Below are 16,822 nucleotides of genomic sequence, written 5' to 3' on the forward strand. Positions count from 1 at the left end.
TCTTTGAGTCCCTGGAGAGATTCCCAGAAAGGCTTGAGCTAAGGCATGATGGAAATCTCATGGCTCCTCCTCAAAGCAGGTCAGCCTTCTCCATGCATGCCCCCAAGTGCCAGACAACAGTGACACCAGTGGGCATCAGGAGGGTGAGTCATCTGCTATTGCCTCTGTCCCAGCTCTCTGCCCCTGCCCCCAGCTGCCTCCCCTGCCTATCCTGGCATCTACTTGCCCCATGGGCATGTGGTAGAGGGAGATGAAACAAAAGTACCAGCTTCCCATAGCTCTTGGGAACACTGGACTCTAAGCCCTGTTGAGCCCATCCTGCTGAAAAGGAACCTCCTCTTATACCAGCCTGACCCTAACCCTGACCCTAACCACACCTGAGCCCACCAGGCTTCCCTGAGGGCAGAGACCAACTTCCACCAGCCCTGGAGGCCACCCAATCCTACTGGCCCATCTAGGGATCAGGAACTAACCCTCCTGATGTTTCTTGTGACCCAGTCCCCAAGTCAAGCCCAGTTCTCAGTCAGGCCAGACTAAGTCAGAGCCTGCCCCTAACCAGCCAGCTAGCATTGGGATTACAAGTGACTCTAAGAAAGGCACTCAGAGGCTGGGGGCTGCAAAAGATGAGAATAGAGACAACTGTGTCACAATCCAGGACCCCAGTACCTGCTTAATTGGGTCCCTCCCTGGAGATTTCGGGCTCAAAGAGCCACATTCTGGCTGCACCGAAAACTCCTCTGAGTCTACCCTCCCTCCTTCCTTTTGTCTCCAGGTCCTTTCCCTGCTAAAGTCTCCTCTTGTCCAAAAACCAGCCCCTCTCCTCTCTGCTCCTCTCTGAGCTCTTTACTTTAGAACTCATGAATCTATGTGGGGAAGGATCCTGGGCCTTCTCCTTTTTCTTACTCAGAGCTTGCAGCTTTGGATGTCCTTAGATGGGCTTAAGGTGTGAGCACTTGGGCACCTACATTTTGGGGTCCTTGGGTTTGAGTCTTGGCTCTACTTCCCACCCAAGTTCTCGCTACTATGCACCCTGGAAAGCCACAGATATTGGGGCAAGAGGTCAGGTCTCTGCCACTCAGAAGCCACACTGAGTTCCAGGATCATGGCTTTGGCCTGGCCTAACTCCAACTGTTGTGGAGTTAGGGGCACTGTTATGCATTTGGGGCATAAGCCAGCAGATGGAAGATCCTATCTGTGTGTATCTTAAATATATATAAGTAAATATATCTGTGCATATATATGTATTTGAAGTGTAAAAGTGGAGCCAGTGTTGTGGCATAGTGGGTAAAACCACTCCTGAGCTGTAGGCATCCTATATGAGCACCAGTTCTGGTCCTGGCTGCTCCATTTCCAATCCAGCTCCCTTTTGATATGCCTGGGAAAGCATTATAAGGGGGCCCAAGTGTGTGTGGGTTCCTACATCCCTATGGGAGACCCAGATGGAGTTCCTGATTTCAGGTTTCAGTCTGGTCCAACCATGGCCATTACAGTCATTTGGGGAGTGAACCAGTGGAAGATTTCACTCTCTCTGTACCTCTCTTTCTTTGTAACTTTAACTTTCAAATAAATACATATATTTTTCTTTTTTTAAGATTTATTTTTATTGGAAAGTCAGATTTACAAAGAGAAAGAGAGACAAAGAGAAAGATCTTCCATCCACTGGTTTACTTCCCAAGTGGCCATAACTGCCAGAGCTGAGTCGATCTGAAGCCAGGAGCCAGGAGCTTTTTCAGGGTCTCCCACTTGGGTGCAGGGTCCCAAGGCTTTGGGCCGTGCTTGACTGCTTTCCCAGGCTACAGGTAGGAAGCTACAAGGGAAGTGGAGCAGCCATGACATGAAACGGCACCCATATGGGATCCCGGTATATACAAGACGAGGGCTTTAGCCACTAGGCTACTGTGCAGGTCCTAGACTTTCAAATAAATACATCTTTTTAAAAACTTTTTTTAAAAGTGTGATAGCTACATGTTGGAGGGGTGGAGATACCCCTTTCTAACTGTGCCGAGACCACAGCTGCTAATTATGCTCCAGGATACTCATCTTACCTCTGTCCTAGTGTCAGTGGGTCCAGTAGGATAACACATTTGTTACACACATGTTCAAAGGGACAAGGCCACCAAGTTTGGCCACAGCCTCCTATGGGCCCACCCTGAGGGGCACTGAGTCAGGTGGTAGAGGTGAACAGATGGACAGAGTCTATCTGCCCCTTCAGTTCATCAGCCCCCAATCTTGCGACCCCTGCACTCTGCCAAGAGTCCCCTTGTAAGCCTTCCTTATCTGTCCAGAGGGTCCTTAGGATCCCCAGGGCTGTTTCAACTTGAGGTGCAGAGTGAGTGGAGAAGAGCTAGGCAGTGCCAGTCCCAAGAAGACTTTCCTCCCCGCCCCCCAAGCAGGGAGCTCACCCTGCAGACCCTGGTCATGGAGCTGAGGACTTGGTGAGCACAGTGAGCTGGAGGGATGGAGGCCAAGGGCTGTGGTTGTCCCGAATGAAGTAGAGGAGATACAGTGACCTGTTTCCTGGGCCTAGCAGCCACATGGGGGAAGGAAGCAGGGACCACACAGTCCTCTAGAGGACGTTGTATACTGGCCTTGATGAGTGGGCAGTGGTACTTCCAAGCTGGTTCCTTAAAAGTGTGGCACTGCCCTGGGAAAGCAGTCGAGGACGGCCCAAAGCTTTGGGAACCTGCACCCGTGTGGGAGACCCGGAAGAGGCTCCTGGCTTCGGATCGGCATAGTATCGGCCCGTTGCGCTCACTTGGGGAGTGAATCATCGGACGGAAGATCTTCCTCTCTGTCTCTCCTCTCTGTATATCCGCCTTTCCAATTAAAAAATAATAAAAATAAATCTTTAAAAAAAAAAAAAAGTGTGGCACTGGGCCTGGCGCGGTGGCGCAAGTGGTTAAGGTCCTCGCCTTGCATATGCTGGGATCCCATATGGGCGCCGGTTCTAATCCCGGCAGCCCCACTTCCCTTCCAGCTCCCTGCCTGTGGCCTGGGAAGGCAGTGGAGGACGGCCCAAAGCTTTGGGACCCTGCACCTGCGTGGGAGACCCGGAAGAGGCTCCTGGCTTCAGATCGGCATAGCATCGGCTGTTGCGCTCACTTGGGGAGTGAATCATCGGATGGAAGATCTTCCTCTCTGTCTCTCCTCTCTGTATATCGCCTTTCCAATTAAAAAAATAATAAAAATAAATCTTTAAAAAAAAAGTGTGGCACTGAGGCCTTGCTGCCAGCCCATCTCTTGCCAGGCAGCTGGTACCACACTGGCAAGGCTGAAGGGCAGGCAAGGCTCTATGCTGTGCTCATGGCATGGAGGGCTGGGACTGCAAATGGAGGTGCCCTGGAGGAGAGAGAGGCATAGGGAAAGTGCCATCATGGTGCCTGGGCCCTGGAGGGACCATCCTGGCTGCTGCATGCTTGAGTAGTCAGACTACTGCTATGGGCTACACCATTGTCGTTCCCAGGGTCCTATGACCTACATCCACTTCTTGCCTCCCTTCCAGTTCTCTGGAGCCTTCTTGCTGACTATTTGTCACCCCAGAGCCTTGCAGACGCTCTTCCCTACCCCCCCAACAACCCTACTTCCAGCAGCTGAAGCCTCAACAGGAATATCACCTCTCAGCAGGCTCCCCCTTGCCTTTGTACTCACCTCTCCCAAGCATCCCCTCCCATGCCCCAAAACAGGTTATGTCCTCTCATACTTGTACTTAAATACTTCAACAGTTGTATTTAAATATTCCTTTATTCCTTCACTGGTTCAAAAGTCAGAGTCTCTGGTCCTGGCTGAATGCCCTGCATCCAGCAGGCCAGGTATACAGCAAGCACTCCATAAATACACACTGCAAACAGATGACCTTCTCTGGTTCTCTCTGGGGAGGGAGGGACCCAAGGTACTTTACTGTCCTCCTGCCATCCCGCAGGTCCCATGCCCTCTGTGGTCTGGCCCAAAGGGAGTTTGGGGTTAGCTTAAGGCTGCTGAGCAAGTCCGGCCTCCACAGGCCTGCCCAGGGGCTTAGGTCATGTGGGCAGGGGTGGCTCTGAGAGGGGCCGGGGCCGCCATGTGTCTCTGTGCACCAGAGGGGACTGTGGCTGTTCCGGGAGCACTTTCACTTCCCCTGAGGTGCCAGGGCTGAGGTTCACATAGGCTGGGTACAGCTGCACATAGTGGTCTCCAAGCAGTGTGGCCACAACTTGCTCCACTTCCCCCACCAGCGCTCTGAAGGTGGGCCGAGCCGCTGGGTCTGCTTCCCAGCACCGTTGCATCACTTGGTACCTGCAGTAGGAGGGGTGGGTCAGTGAGATCACTGATACACTGACCCCAGGGAGTCTGGGCCACTCACTTGCAGTTAAACCCTGGTGGGCCATGTAGGGATGAGGAGGGGTGGCATGGCCTGGTGCCCAGGAATGCTCCCCTCAGGGCCAGCTTCTGTCAGCCTTAAGATTGCTGGTCCAGTCCTACAGTCCCCATACTCCTAGCAAAGCCTGGATGGCCTTAAGTATGAAGAGCTTGGGTCTCATACCATGTGGCCTGGGATGTGTGACCTGGGGCAAGTGCCTGTGCCCCCTGTCCTGAGGAAGGGCCTCATACAGGGCCCAGCCCTCAGGCTCCTAGAACACATCTTCTGGGAAGAAAACCTGGCCCTGGTGCTACAGGACTCTCAGGCGAGTGAGGAAACACTTGGGGCCACTGCAGTGCACCCTCACTCCTGCCAACAGGCCCTCTCGGTGTGCCTGCTGGTGCTGGCGCATACGTTGCAGTCTGAGATACATCATCTCCACATTCTGTGACCTTCACACAACGACTCCGCGTGCTCAGGCTCTAACTGATACCATCATCATCCCCACCCTGCAGACGGGTAGACTGAGGCCTAGGGAGGAAACAGAGCTACTGTGGGGTAATGGATGTCGTGCTGTTCCTGCCCGGATCACTTTCTCATCTCCCTGTGACCCTCAAGTTTGTCCTCCCAAACAAATACCCACTACATGCACACACACCACACCACACCACTACAGTGACAGTCTGGGACCTGTGACTGATAATGGCCTGAAACAAGGACTTGATCCCAGGGCCTCAATTGCAGAAACCTCCCAGCCAAAGCAGGTCCCTCAGGGTGGGCTACAGCTTCTCTTAGATCTGCTACAAAGCTGACTCCTCTCTCTGCCAGGCCTGATCCCCAGTCTACCCATCAACTGTGCACATAGGTCTCCATGTCTCTTGGGGAGCCCAGCTTGGAGGCAGGTAGACAGGTAGGCAGGTAGGTAGAGTGGTCAATCTCTCTGACTTTGGTGAGCAAACCCAGGGACAGGGTTATTCACGGCCTCACTGGAACTCAGCCTACGATGGGAGTCATTGACTCACACCTGTGACCTGGTTCTTCCTGCTCTCCCTTTGCAGCCCTGGCACAGAGGAGGCATGCCTGCTGCTGAAACAGCTCTGCACCAGGCCCACCCCATAGGCCCTGCCAGCAACTCAGTGGCCGCCACACCACCTCAAGGCACAGGTATTGGCCCCCCACAGAGCCTCCGCAGAGCCAAGGGGACTGGGGTGGGCACTGATGGGACCTTTCCTTGAGGTTACATGAGTGGAAAAGATGGGAACCACAGCAGGAGCTGGGGAGGGTGGTGCTGGGAAATCAAATCACTGGCCGCATCCCAGACTTGGAGTTCAGAATGCTGTTCCCATGGCAACCATGAGACCTGCTCAGTATCTCGCCCTGCGCAAGGGTGCAGTATTGGGGGTGGGTGGGTTCTAATCCACAGAGAAGGAAACTGAGGCCTGCTTAGGCTGCCTATCCTGTCAACCAGCCTGTAATTCAAAGAGGCAGTGGGTACTGCTGTCTCCTGCCCTCTCCCCATCTCTAGAGCTAGTGCTACCCTCTGCAGGCTTGCCCCCCCCCCCGAAAAAAATACTCACAGAGAATCAGGGCAATATTCAGGTTGGGCCAGGCGCCGGCCCTGGGCCAGGTAGTTGGGAAGGTCAAAAGGATCAATGTGAAGGTATGGGGGTGCACCTCGAGTCAGCAGCTCCCATAGCAGCACCCCAAACGACCACTGTGAGATGGGGGAGGGGAAATTCAGCACTCAGCCCAGCATCTCTGCCTCAGGGAATCTTTCAGCTATACATGGGTGACCCCACCTTCTGCTCAGAGCTCACACTCCTCTCCCCTACCCCAGACTTCCCTCAACCTCAGCCAGGGCTGGGCAGGCCCAGGATTGCCTGGGAAGAGCTGTTGTGTCCCCAGCCGCAGCATGCAGCACATTCCATCTCACACCTGTCTGCCCAAGGAGTGGACGCACAAGCTACAAGAGCTATGGGTACTGCCCAGCCTGGGGATCACCTAGGCTCAGGTCATGCACGGCTGACTGGCCAAGGTCAAGTGCCACAGGGCACCACGGTCCCGGGGCGTAGAGGGCAGGTGAGGCCTCACCACATCGGACTTGGTGGTGAATCTGTAGGTCTGCAGGCTCTCCAGCGCCATCCACTTGACAGGGAGGCGAGCGTGCCGGCTCCGACGGACGCTGTAATATTCTTTATCCAGGACGTCGCGGGCCAGCCCGAAGTCGGCCACCTTGACTGTGAATGACTCGTCCAGCCTGTGAGGGGACAAGCTTGCTTAGGACTGGCCTCCATCAGATCCTGATCCCACTCGTTTTGGAGCCTTTACAGACATTCAGAATAATGATGTCCAGTCCAAGGGCAGGTGAAAAAACTGGGGCTCAGAGAGGAGAGGACGCACTCAGGGCTGCACAGCAAAGGTCAAAGGCGGCTTGTACAAGGGGTGGCTTGTACTCTGAGGCAGCCCAGGCCGCAGCATAACACCATCCTCTGCCTCCTGGCTGTTCCCCTGGCACCTCTAGTCCCTCACATGCAGTTCCGAGCGGCCAGGTCCCTGTGTACAAACTTCTTTTCTGCCAGGTACTCCATGCCGCGGGCCACCTGTAGGCCAAAGCTGACGAGGTCCTTCACGGTGGGGTTCTGGTGGGGGCGGGCAGGGCACAGGCGGGTTGGGTGAGCAAGAACGGAGCAGCTCCAGCTTTGGCTGCTTCCCAAGCCCCTCCCCTTGTCCCACTCGCCACCCAGCCAGCCAGGGCCACTGGGCACTGACCCGCTGAGGCGAGCGGATGAAGTGCAGCAGGTCTCCATGGTACATGTAGGGCAGCAGCACCTGGGGCAGCCCCGCAGGGGGCAGTACGATGCCCACAAGGGCCAGCACATTGGGGTGGTGCAAGTCACGCATGAGCAGGCCCTCACGCAGGAAGGCCTCTACCTCTTGTGCCTCTGTGATGCCTGGAGGAAGAAAATTGGGTACAGAGGGAAGTCAGGCCCACGGCAGGCAGGCTCCCTGCCCTTGACCGCTTTACAGGGGTCAGGTGCGGAGAAGAGAGGCAGGGATACCACCCAGGGTTGCTTGGTGGGGTGATGGCCCAGCAGGAGTAACGATTTCCCAGCCTGGGGCTTCTTCCCTTGTCCTGGCCTGCCAGCCCCTGCCCCACTCACGACTCAGTGACTTGACGGCACAGTGGATTAGATTCTGAGCCTGGTCTGTGTATTCTCCATGGTACACAACTCCAAAGTGACCTGGGAAGAGGGAGGTGGTGACAGAAGCTATAGAGCCCTGAGCTCTCTCATTGGCTGCTAAACCTGAGAGCGCTGGGGTGGGCCAATCTAACCTTAGAGACAGGCAGTAGTCTTGAGGCAGCAAAGCTTCTGGCCCTCCCATCCCACTTCCTCTGCACCAGAAACCCACCCAAGGCAGAACCTGATCACTATTTGACAGGTGCTCGGGTTCAGTTCTGTGCCCAAGGTCCCACACAGATGGGCACAACATCTCCCAGCCACCCCAGGAGCCCTATCCTCTTTGATGCCATCTGGGCCCCAGCCCTGCAAGACCCCCATACCTTTGCCAATGACTTGGTCCCTGTGGGTGACCACACACTCGTGAGGAATCAATACATCCTTGACCTCGGCTAGGAGCGTGGGATCCAGGGCTCTGAGCTGCCTGGACTCTGCCCGCAGCAGGGGGACACAGGTTCCATCCTCACTGTCTGAGAAGGATTCTCCTAGGACCTCAGTGGAAGAATCCAGACCACCAGTGACAGGAACTGCTGTGGGGAGAGGGAATGAGAGTCTTGTAGGGGGCGGGGAAGGGCAACCCTAGCTTCCGGTGCCTCCATCGTCTCACCAACACCACTTCTGTAGTCCGAGTCAGAGCGGAGAAGGGGCAAGGGCGTGGCTCCAGCCGTGTGGTCCAGGGACACCAGGTTGTTCAGATTGGGAGAATGCCCTGTGGAAAGACAGCCCCCAGGGGCCAAGCTTGCCAAGTGACTAACAGGCCCACTGAGAGGGCATGAAGAACCCAGGCAGGGTCTTAGAGATTTCACCATAGTTGGGACAGAGATTGAATCACAGTGGAAGTGACAAGCTCACCCTGCTGCTTCTTCTTCCAGCGATAGTTGTAGACAAGTGTGGTGGCCAGGATAGCCACAAGCAGGAGCAGGGCCAGCAAGATCCCAAGGAGCGTGCGCTGCGGGATGCCCTGGGAGCCTGGCCGCACCACTCTGCCCAGCATCCGACACTCACCATCCACACAGACCTAGAAGGCAGAGGGCAGCTCAGGGCCAGCCTGTGTGGGTCTGAGCTCCTGTTTCCCACGGAAGGAGCAGCAACAGGTCACCCACCTGCAGTGGGGTGCCATCCTTGCCAAGCTGCAGAGACGATGACAGAGGGCAGATGACCACATCACCCCGGAATTCATGCGGGCAGCTCTCACCTCCCACAGTGACGTTGACATCCACGCAGCCAGCCACGGCTCCCAATCCGATGTACTGCACAGACAGTTGCGAAGAGTAGCCAGGGGTCCGGCTCCTACCTCCCACTCCCCCTGCTCTCCCAGCCTCCCTACCCCTGTACCTACCTCGAACTTAACGGCACGTTCCTCTGGCTTGAGGGGGGCCAGTTCAGCACTGGGTGGATGGGGAGGAGGCAGGAAGCGAAAGCCAGGCAGGGTGTAGGCAGCAGCTCCATCTCCTCGGGCACTCAGAGTCCCTGTCACATAGCCTGGGGCACCTTGGACTATGTATTCAGGCAGCTGGCACCGATGCTTCTCTGGAAGCTGCCCCTCACACTCCTGGGACACAAGTGAGAGTCAGCCAGGCACCCTGACACCTCCACACAACACGGGGTGGGGCTGGAGCTCAGGGAACCAACACAGCCTCCCACTGCCTCCCTCCAGCCCAGTGCCTGCTCACCGCGTTCTCCACTGCCCTTTGCCCATCATGGAATGCCAGCACCAGGTGCTGGACTGAAGTCAGATGGCGGCCAAGGATGGTGACGTGGGAGCCACTGTGGAGGAGTTAGGGTGCTAAGTTTCAGGAGCTCTCTAGGCCAGTTTCCTCACTCCTTGGAAGCCAGAGGGCATGGGAGGGTGGCACTTACGTGTAGCCACAGTTAGGGCTGATGCTTAGCACCACAGGGTCTTCCCGGTAGTGGAAGGTCCAAGAACCAGGCACCTCAGCACCCCCAACCTGCAGGCGAAGGGGGACGCTGGCCGTGGCAGCCCCGGGGGGTGTGGCACACAAAAGCTGCCCCTCACTGACCCTGCAGGAATGAGGGAATGGGCTCAGGGGCAACCCCTGCCCTTGTGATGGCCAGGCCACCTCCTCTAGGAGCCTGTTTGTCCTCCTGTCCCCGTGCCCATTCATTTGCTGCCATGCTCCTGCACCTAGCCTTCATGGTTCTGTCTGAAAGTAGGATGGTCCCAGGAAAATCTCCAGAAGGGTTGGGGGATCAGCTTGCCCAACTGCCTGGGCCAAAGCCACTGGAGTCTCTGGCCTCTGGGAGCGGTGGCAGTGGGCCCTTCCTTCGGGAACTGTGCTCCCCATGCTGATCTCGTAAGCCAGCCCAATTCCTTCTACTTTGACAGGAACCTAGGGTTCCTGCAGGGCGCCCCATCCCACTGCCTGCTGGCACTTACCGCTCCAACAGGCACTCGGAGCCATTGATCAGCACAGCCCGGCTAGAGCCTACTGACAGACCCCGGCCCTCAAGCGTGAGACAGGTACCCCCTGCCCGCGGACCAAACAGCGGCTGCACTGCCGTCAGCACTGGCTCCTGTGTGGGCAGAGATGTCTCGGCTGGAGCAGACCCTTCCCATGCCACCTGGCTACCCAGGGGCCCTAGGGCACAGCCAAGACAGGGGCCCTCACCATGAAAGAGAAGCCTTGCAGCACTGAGGTGCCCTCTATGCGGAAGGGCTTGCCTGGTGGCACGCCAGTCACGGCGAGGCTGACATTGGTCGTCCCCACTGCCTGGGTGCCCAAGGGCTGCAGCTCACACTCAAGCTCTTCCGTCAAGTCCTTCCGGGGCACTAGGCTGGAGCATCAGGGGGCATCCCGGAGGTCAGCCAGGAACCACGCAGGCCTGGTCACATGCCTGTCACAGGGCTCCTCCACCCATGTCTTCCTCCAGAGCAGCAGGACTGACCTGGCCTGCTTCACAACTAAATGGACAAGTAAGGCACATGCGGGCCCCAAGAGGGACAGAAACATCGCTCCAGGCCCAGAACAACCAGAACCCCGGCAGCTTGCTCCTGTGTCCCCACCCCCCCCGCCCCCTGATCCTGCTAAGCAGAAAATGGGGTCTCACGGAGAACAGACTCGCCTCCTTCAGGGGAGGGGGAGGCCAGGAAGCAGTTACCTGAGACGGGAGGTGTCCTTGGGCAGCAGCTGGCAGGGACTTTGGCCCACAGTGACTTGGTAGGTTCCTTTGGGTACCAGGCCAGGAGGGTGTAGGTAGGAGTTATGGAAGTTAGTGCCACACAGGGTCAGCCTGGTGCTGCCCCGAAGAGGTCCACTGTGGGGGTAGAACTGCAGCAGAAGGAAGAGACAGACTGAGTCCTTGTGAGAGATAGAGCTCACAGAGTCCCGTTTGCCCCAAAGTCACCGATCCACACTCCAGCACCCTGATCGCGTGCTGGTCCTTGTTGGAGCACTTCCTGGCCTCAGCCTTTGCCTGTGCCCCACATGGCCCCTGCCAAGAACGCCCCCACTCCCCATAGCTGTGGAGGATCCTCAGACTTCTAGAATACAGTCAGGACCTGCTAACTCCCACGCAAGGTCCAGCATGGCCCACCCTCACCTGTGCCCTTCCAGGGAACCTGTACCTCGGTAAGCTCAGGTGGGCAGTGGTCCTGTTGCCAGGAGCCAGGACACTCTTCCTGCCGCCCACACACGGCCCCACACCAGCCACAACCCATGAAACGCTGGGCCCGCAGGCAGCGTCCACAGGTGAGGAAGTGGCGACAGCCAGGGCCCCGAATAGGCACCTGGAAGACCTTGAGAGGGAGGGAAGAGGCAGATAGGTGACTCAGGTCTGGCTAGAGTCAGCGGGTATGGCTAGAGGGAACCAGACCCCACACTCTCCCTGCCCTAGGGACATCTGTTTATCAGTGCCTTTCTGGATGGGACAGCCCTGTTCCCAAGCCTGCCCCACCTGCCCCTCCTGCCTCACCTGCTCCCCGGAGGTGAAGAGAAGGTGGTCCCCCAGGCGACTGATGTCCCGCTGGATGGGTTGCCCATTGCTGCCCAGTGAGAAGTTGGACACGTACAGCAAGTAGTTGAGTGACCTAGCCAGCTCCACCTGGGACAGGTGAGCTGTGAGCAAATGGCAATGGGGATGGGGAAGACCCTGGGTCGGGGGGCTGCGGGGACCCACCTGCAGGATTCGCCCATCAGCTGTGCCCATGTGGGCCACAGTGACATTGCCGAGACGCGTCACATGCAGCGCGGTGACCTGCACTGCTCCCAACAGGCCGTTGAACAGGTCCACACGCCAGAAGTTTTTGCGGGCCAGCAGGGGGAAGTGGCGGCAGCTGATGTTAGGGCTGCGGGCTTCCAGAATCGGCTGGGGAGGATCAGGGTAGGGAATGAATCGGGTCAGCCCTGTGCCCTGACCCCTTGGGGCTTTTGTCAGGTTTCACAGTGGCCTCAAGCTGCTGGGAGCCAGCTCACCTCCCTCACACCCTTCCCCTGCCGCGTCCACCCTGATAAGTGACTCAGTCTTATAGCCAGTCTGCCCTTACCTCCTCAGGCAGGTACATGAGGAAGCAGTTTCAAAGAGGGTCAGTGTCATCGCCCCTCCGGAGAGAAGCCAGGCAGGAAGAGTGTGACTATTTTTTTCTTTTTTAGATTTATTTATTTTTATTGGAAAGGCAGATTTACAGAGAGAAGGAGAGACAGAAATATCCTCTATCAACCACATCACTCACTCCCCAAGTGGCCGTTTTGCAACGGCCATAGCTAAGCATATCCGAAGCCAGAAGCTTCCTCTGGATCTCCCACCTAGGTGCAGGGTCCCAAGGACTTGGGCCATCCTTCATTGCTTTCCCAGGTCACAACAGGAAGCTGAACTGGAAGTGGAGCAGCAGGGCTCATATGGGATCCTGGCTCATGCAAGACCAGGGATTTAACCACTAGGCTATTGCTCCAGGCCCTGAAATATGCCACCTTAACGTGAGTACTCTGCTGCCCTCTGCTGGCTCTGCTCTGAACCTCCGTGAACTCTGTATCCTCAGAACTTCACCTTTCCCGCTGACCAACTTGGCTAAACAACCCTGAGGTGAACTGAGCAGCACAGAACAGATAACAGGATCCTCCTGAGACGCCAAAGGGCTTCCTGAACCTGCGGCTGCAAACCACACTCCCTCAGGAGGTATAAAAGGGCTAAAGCCTGAGCACCAGGCCCCAGAGGCTGGGGAACACTAAGTCCCCTACTCATTGTGAAAGGTGTTTTGGAGGCTTCATTCGTGTCCCCAAGATGGGTCCCCAGGATGGGTCCGGTAGAAGATTCAAAAGGAAGGAGCCCCAAACGCATCAGGATCCTAATATGGAATCCGGTTCTAATCCTGGCAGCCCCACTTCCCATCAGGCTTCCTGCTTGTGGCCTGGGAAAGCAGTCGAGGACAGCCCAAAGCCTTGGGACCCTGCACCCACATGGGAGGCCTGGAGGAAGTTCCTGGCTCCTGACTTCGGATGGGTGCAGCACCGACCGTTGCGCTCACTTGGGGAGTGAATCATCGACGGAAGATCTTCCTCTCTCTCTCTCCTCCTCTCTGTATATCTGACTTTGCTGTTACAAAAAATAGTAATAAATCTTTAAAGAGAGAGAAACAGGAAGTCAGGGTGTGAATTACACATGTTGGAGCTGGGTGCCAGGTGGTGACAAGCCTTAGTCAGTCTTGGGTGCTCTGTCCTTGCCAGCACTGAGCACACATTTCAAGGTGAAACCCTGAGACCTCCAGCAGATCATGTAGGCTTGTCCCCGTCCTGGGACTTTAGGAGCCCCAGGGCCCAGGAAAGGTGCAGACCTAGGCCCAGAACTCTCCACACCCTGGGGTCTATAGCCCAAGTGGTTAGGGAGTGGGACTTTGTCCTCACTGGAGTTAGGAAACCTGCCAGAAGCCTGCCAGGTATTTTCAGCATGACTCAGGGACAGGTGGGGCTCTGGGGTTGAAAAGACGCCTTAACCCAGGCAGGGCTACACCCAGCCTCTTCCCTCCTTGTTCCAGGATCTTAGCTCTGGGTTTCCAAGCTTCTCTAGGAGCCCCCTGACTCCTGGAAACACATAGTATCCCAATGTCCCATGCACCAGCCCTGAGCCTCCCAGGCATTCTGAGGCCAAGTACTGTGAGCCCAGAAAGGGTACCACGTACCCAGAGCCCAAACACTGCAGAGACATGACTCATCAGGGTCTGATGACATGTGAGCGGGGCCTGAGATGCATTGGCCTCCTGGAGACTGCCCAGTTGTGCTGCTATTGGCTGTCTTGTGACCCACTGACCGTTAGCCGATTTGGGGCTAAGTTCTTACTCTGCAGGGCTGCCCGGGCTCCCACCCCATAGGCACCCAGAGGAGGAAAGGAGGCTGAAAATCCAGCCCTCACACTGGGTCCAAATTCTCCTTCTGTCTCCAGAACTAAGACGGGAATCATGAAAGAAGTCAGAGCAGGGAACAGGTGACCAGAGATTCTGAGAGCAGTGGCTGTGGGCCAGCTGAACAGAAGACTCAACCATGCTCTGGCTCCCTTGGCCTAATCTCTTACAGCCTTGGATAGGACTGTTCTAAGGTCTGTCCTGTGTGTTTCTTCCTGAGGCCATGGCTGGAGAGAACTGGGAGCCAGGCCTGCTGTGACCAGGGCCCAGTTCAACACAGGTCCATGTTCTTGCCTGGGACAGAAGACACTTGGTGCCGGGAATCAATCCCAGCCAACTCCTCCTTCACTCATCCCCAAATGTTTATAGTTGCTTGCGTAACACCAGGGCGAGTCTTCCAGAACATTTTTGCAGTTAAGCTGCCTTCTGTCTCCCCAATTCCTCCCCTCTCCCCCCCAGTGGATAACAGGCTATTTAAGCTCAGCCCACAATACTACCCAGTCCCTACACTGCTAAAAATTAGGAGACTCCACGTCAGAACCTGCCAGAGTGAGATGAGATGGGAGAGGACAGAAGAGTCTCTGAGGAAGCCAGCTCTATCTCCTTTGGAAAGCCAAGGGAAGCAAGTGCTCTGATTGGGAAAGTGAAACCATGTGGCTAGGCAGCTGGCTGGAGTTGTGTATGTTTCATGACCATGAGCATATTCGGGGTGTGTGTGTGTGTGTGTGCTGCGTGTATACCAGGGTCTGTGTGTGTGTCCCTGAGGATATCAAGGGGTGGGCAGCGAGGAAGGCAAACCCATTCTCACTTCACTCAGAGAACAGAAGCTGGGTTCAGTCATGATACAGTCCCACCCCCACATACCCCGGAAAGCACCCATAAACATCAGAGGCCAGGATGCGTGGGAGAGCAAAAGAACAACCACAAGACCTGCCAGGCTGGGAGATGAGTTGACTGGGTGCCCTGTGCCTGGCCCATTCCTTATTCCACTCCCCTTAGCACACTGGACAGCTGGAAGAAGCTTCTCTCTGCCTGTCTCCCTCACCGCAATGCCTCCCTGGGAGGGAAGATGGGCAGCTCCCACTCACCGGGTTGGGGCACAAACTGGGCGCCTGGAAGAAGTCAAGGCCTCGGCGGAGGGTGCGGCCCTCAGGGGAGTCACAGCAGAGCTCCACGCCTTCCTCGATTAGCTTGTCCAACAGATCCATGGGGAAGGCGCAGACCACGGAGCTGGGGCCCATGCCCGGGCCACCGTTCTTTCCAGTGGAGAAGACCCCAAACAGCACCTCCTGGCCTTCGGAGACGCTCAGCTCCGCGGCCAGCTGGGCGCCCACGGGAGCCGAGTGGGCGGCCCGCAGCACCGGGTAAGGCTGCCCGCCCTCAGCCGCACCGCGACGCCGGCGCTTGGGCGCAAAGCGGCAGTCGAGAATCAACTCCCGGTAGTCCCCCAGCTCGGGCTCGGCTGCGTTCAGGCGCGCCAGGCGCGTTTGCAAGGCCCCGGGCGCCTCAGCTACACTGGCCGGCTGCACCGTCACGAAGTAAACGAAGGCTCCAGCGCGGAAGCTATGCACGTACTCGATGCGGTAGGAGGCCAGGTGCTTTGGCAGCACCGACAGTGCCTCGAAACCTGGTTCGAATCCCGTCGCATCGGCCTTGAGGCGCCGGATGGATACGGAGCGGGGGCTAAAGCTGGCAGCCACGGCTGGGTCCAGGGTCGATGCCACGTAGAAGTAGGAGGCCTGGCCCTGTTCCACGACGACCACGCGTGTGCCCAGAGGGCTGGCTACGCAGTCTGGGCAGTCCTCGGGCTGGTTGCGGCGCGCTGAGAAGAGGCAGGCAGGTGCTACCAGGCGGGGGGCTGACCCGCCCAGCTCCAGCTCATGCAAGAAGCAGCGGCCCTGCAGGCTTGAGCCACAACTGACCAGCGCTGGCAGTGCCGGTTCTAAGACCAACACCTGCATGTCCGTATCACCTGCTGAGTCCTGTGGCCACGGGTCACAGGTTGCACATGTCTGGCAGCTCGCATCACCGACTGGGCCAGTAGCTAGGCTCTGGAGGGGTTGTAAGTCGGGCCCGAGCACCTGTAGGCGGTTGCGTGTAGCCACAAACACGGCACTCCCATCCGCACCGCCTTCGAAGGTCGCCACGGCCTGAACAGGGCTACCGGCCAGGAAGCTAGGCACCTCGTACTTCACGTCGAAGTCACGGGAGGCCGAGTACGGGGTGCGCCGGCACGTCCAGGGCGCGCCGGCTGCAGGCACCACGGGCAGGAGCAGCAGCAGCAGCAGCACCGAAGACCAAGGGAAGTGCCCCATCAAAGCCCTCGGGAATTCCAGCGGAGCCCGAATCCAGGCGTGGGCAGCGACCCCGACGGTCCCCAGGGCAGTCGAACCTCGCCGAGCGTGGAGCAGTCAAGGCCGGAGGACACGCGTGGCCGGGAGTAGCCGCCGTGGCCGCCGCTCCAAGTGAAATCGCCCCGAGGGCTGCGGGGCCGGGGCGGGGCCGGCTCCGGGGCGGGGCTCCCCGGGGCGCCCGGGCCAGGCGTTCCCGAGGCTGGCCTCCTCCCGCCCCTTCCCTCAGGGGACCAGTGTAGGAGGGCACAGGAGACCCGAAGGCAAGTGGTCCTCCCGCACTCCCACGCCACCCGCCAATGCACACACCTGGACCGGGGTGCAGGTGAGACGCTGGCAGGACGATCTAACGCGTCCGGCGAAGCTGGTACCTGCCGGCTCCGGAACAGGGCGGAGGCAGGGTCGTACCTGCGCGCGAGGGCCCCTGCGTGGCTGCCAACCTTTGGAGCGCCCGATCAGAGCTGTTTCGAGACAGAAGGGGAACGCGGCAGGTGTGCCAGCCTCCCGGCTCCTTCAGGGCGGAGTTTCGTGAGCACCCGGTGAC

At 57.6% G+C, this 16,822-nt stretch overlaps 1 protein-coding gene across 3 annotated transcripts; it reads right to left on the bottom strand.

Annotated features, from left to right (window-relative positions):
- Positions 1-3,722: 3,722 nt before the first annotated feature.
- MST1R (macrophage stimulating 1 receptor) lies at positions 3,723-16,273 on the bottom strand. Of its 3 annotated transcripts, XM_040995017.1 has the most exons (21): positions 15,016-16,273; positions 11,713-11,901; positions 11,509-11,637; positions 11,162-11,332; positions 10,696-10,865; positions 10,483-10,487; positions 10,206-10,366; positions 9,974-10,110; positions 9,436-9,597; positions 9,249-9,342; positions 8,915-9,124; positions 8,679-8,825; positions 8,428-8,593; positions 8,183-8,284; positions 7,899-8,105; positions 7,498-7,578; positions 7,106-7,287; positions 6,866-6,975; positions 6,428-6,593; positions 5,914-6,050; positions 3,723-4,272 (listed from the first exon to the last, which is right to left on the bottom strand). In XM_040995017.1, the coding sequence occupies exons 1-21, from the start codon at positions 16,240-16,242 to the stop codon at positions 4,017-4,019; spliced, it is 4,209 nt and encodes a 1,402-aa protein (XP_040850951.1). In that variant the 5' UTR covers positions 16,243-16,273; the 3' UTR covers positions 3,723-4,016. The 3 variants fall into 3 exon arrangements, with proteins under 3 accessions (XP_040850951.1, XP_040850952.1, XP_040850954.1); XM_040995018.1 differs by lacking the exon at positions 8,679-8,825; XM_040995020.1 differs by lacking the exons at positions 11,509-11,637; positions 11,713-11,901.
- Positions 16,274-16,822: the final 549 nt, after the last annotated feature.

The sequence above is a fragment of the Ochotona curzoniae genome, unplaced genomic scaffold (genome assembly GCF_017591425.1).
Source record: "Ochotona curzoniae isolate NIBS_2020 unplaced genomic scaffold, NIBS_Ocur_1.0 contig_908, whole genome shotgun sequence".
NCBI lineage: Eukaryota > Metazoa > Chordata > Mammalia > Lagomorpha > Ochotonidae > Ochotona > Ochotona curzoniae.

What these genes read in the sequence shown, in the direction of transcription:
- MST1R (XM_040995017.1), bottom strand. Translation starts at nt 16,242, where the DNA reads ATGGGGCACTTCCCTTGGTCTTCGGTGCTGCTGCTGCTGCTGCTCCTG. An exon ending in GCCCACCTGAGCTTACCGAG is followed by an intron (nt 10,866 to 11,161) that starts GTACAGGTTCCC and finishes CTTCTGCTGCAG; the next exon opens with TTCTACCCCCACAGTGGACC. An exon ending in TGCCGTCAAGTCACTGAGTC is followed by an intron (nt 7,288 to 7,497) that starts GTGAGTGGGGCA and finishes TTCTTCCTCCAG; the next exon opens with GCATCACAGAGGCACAAGAG.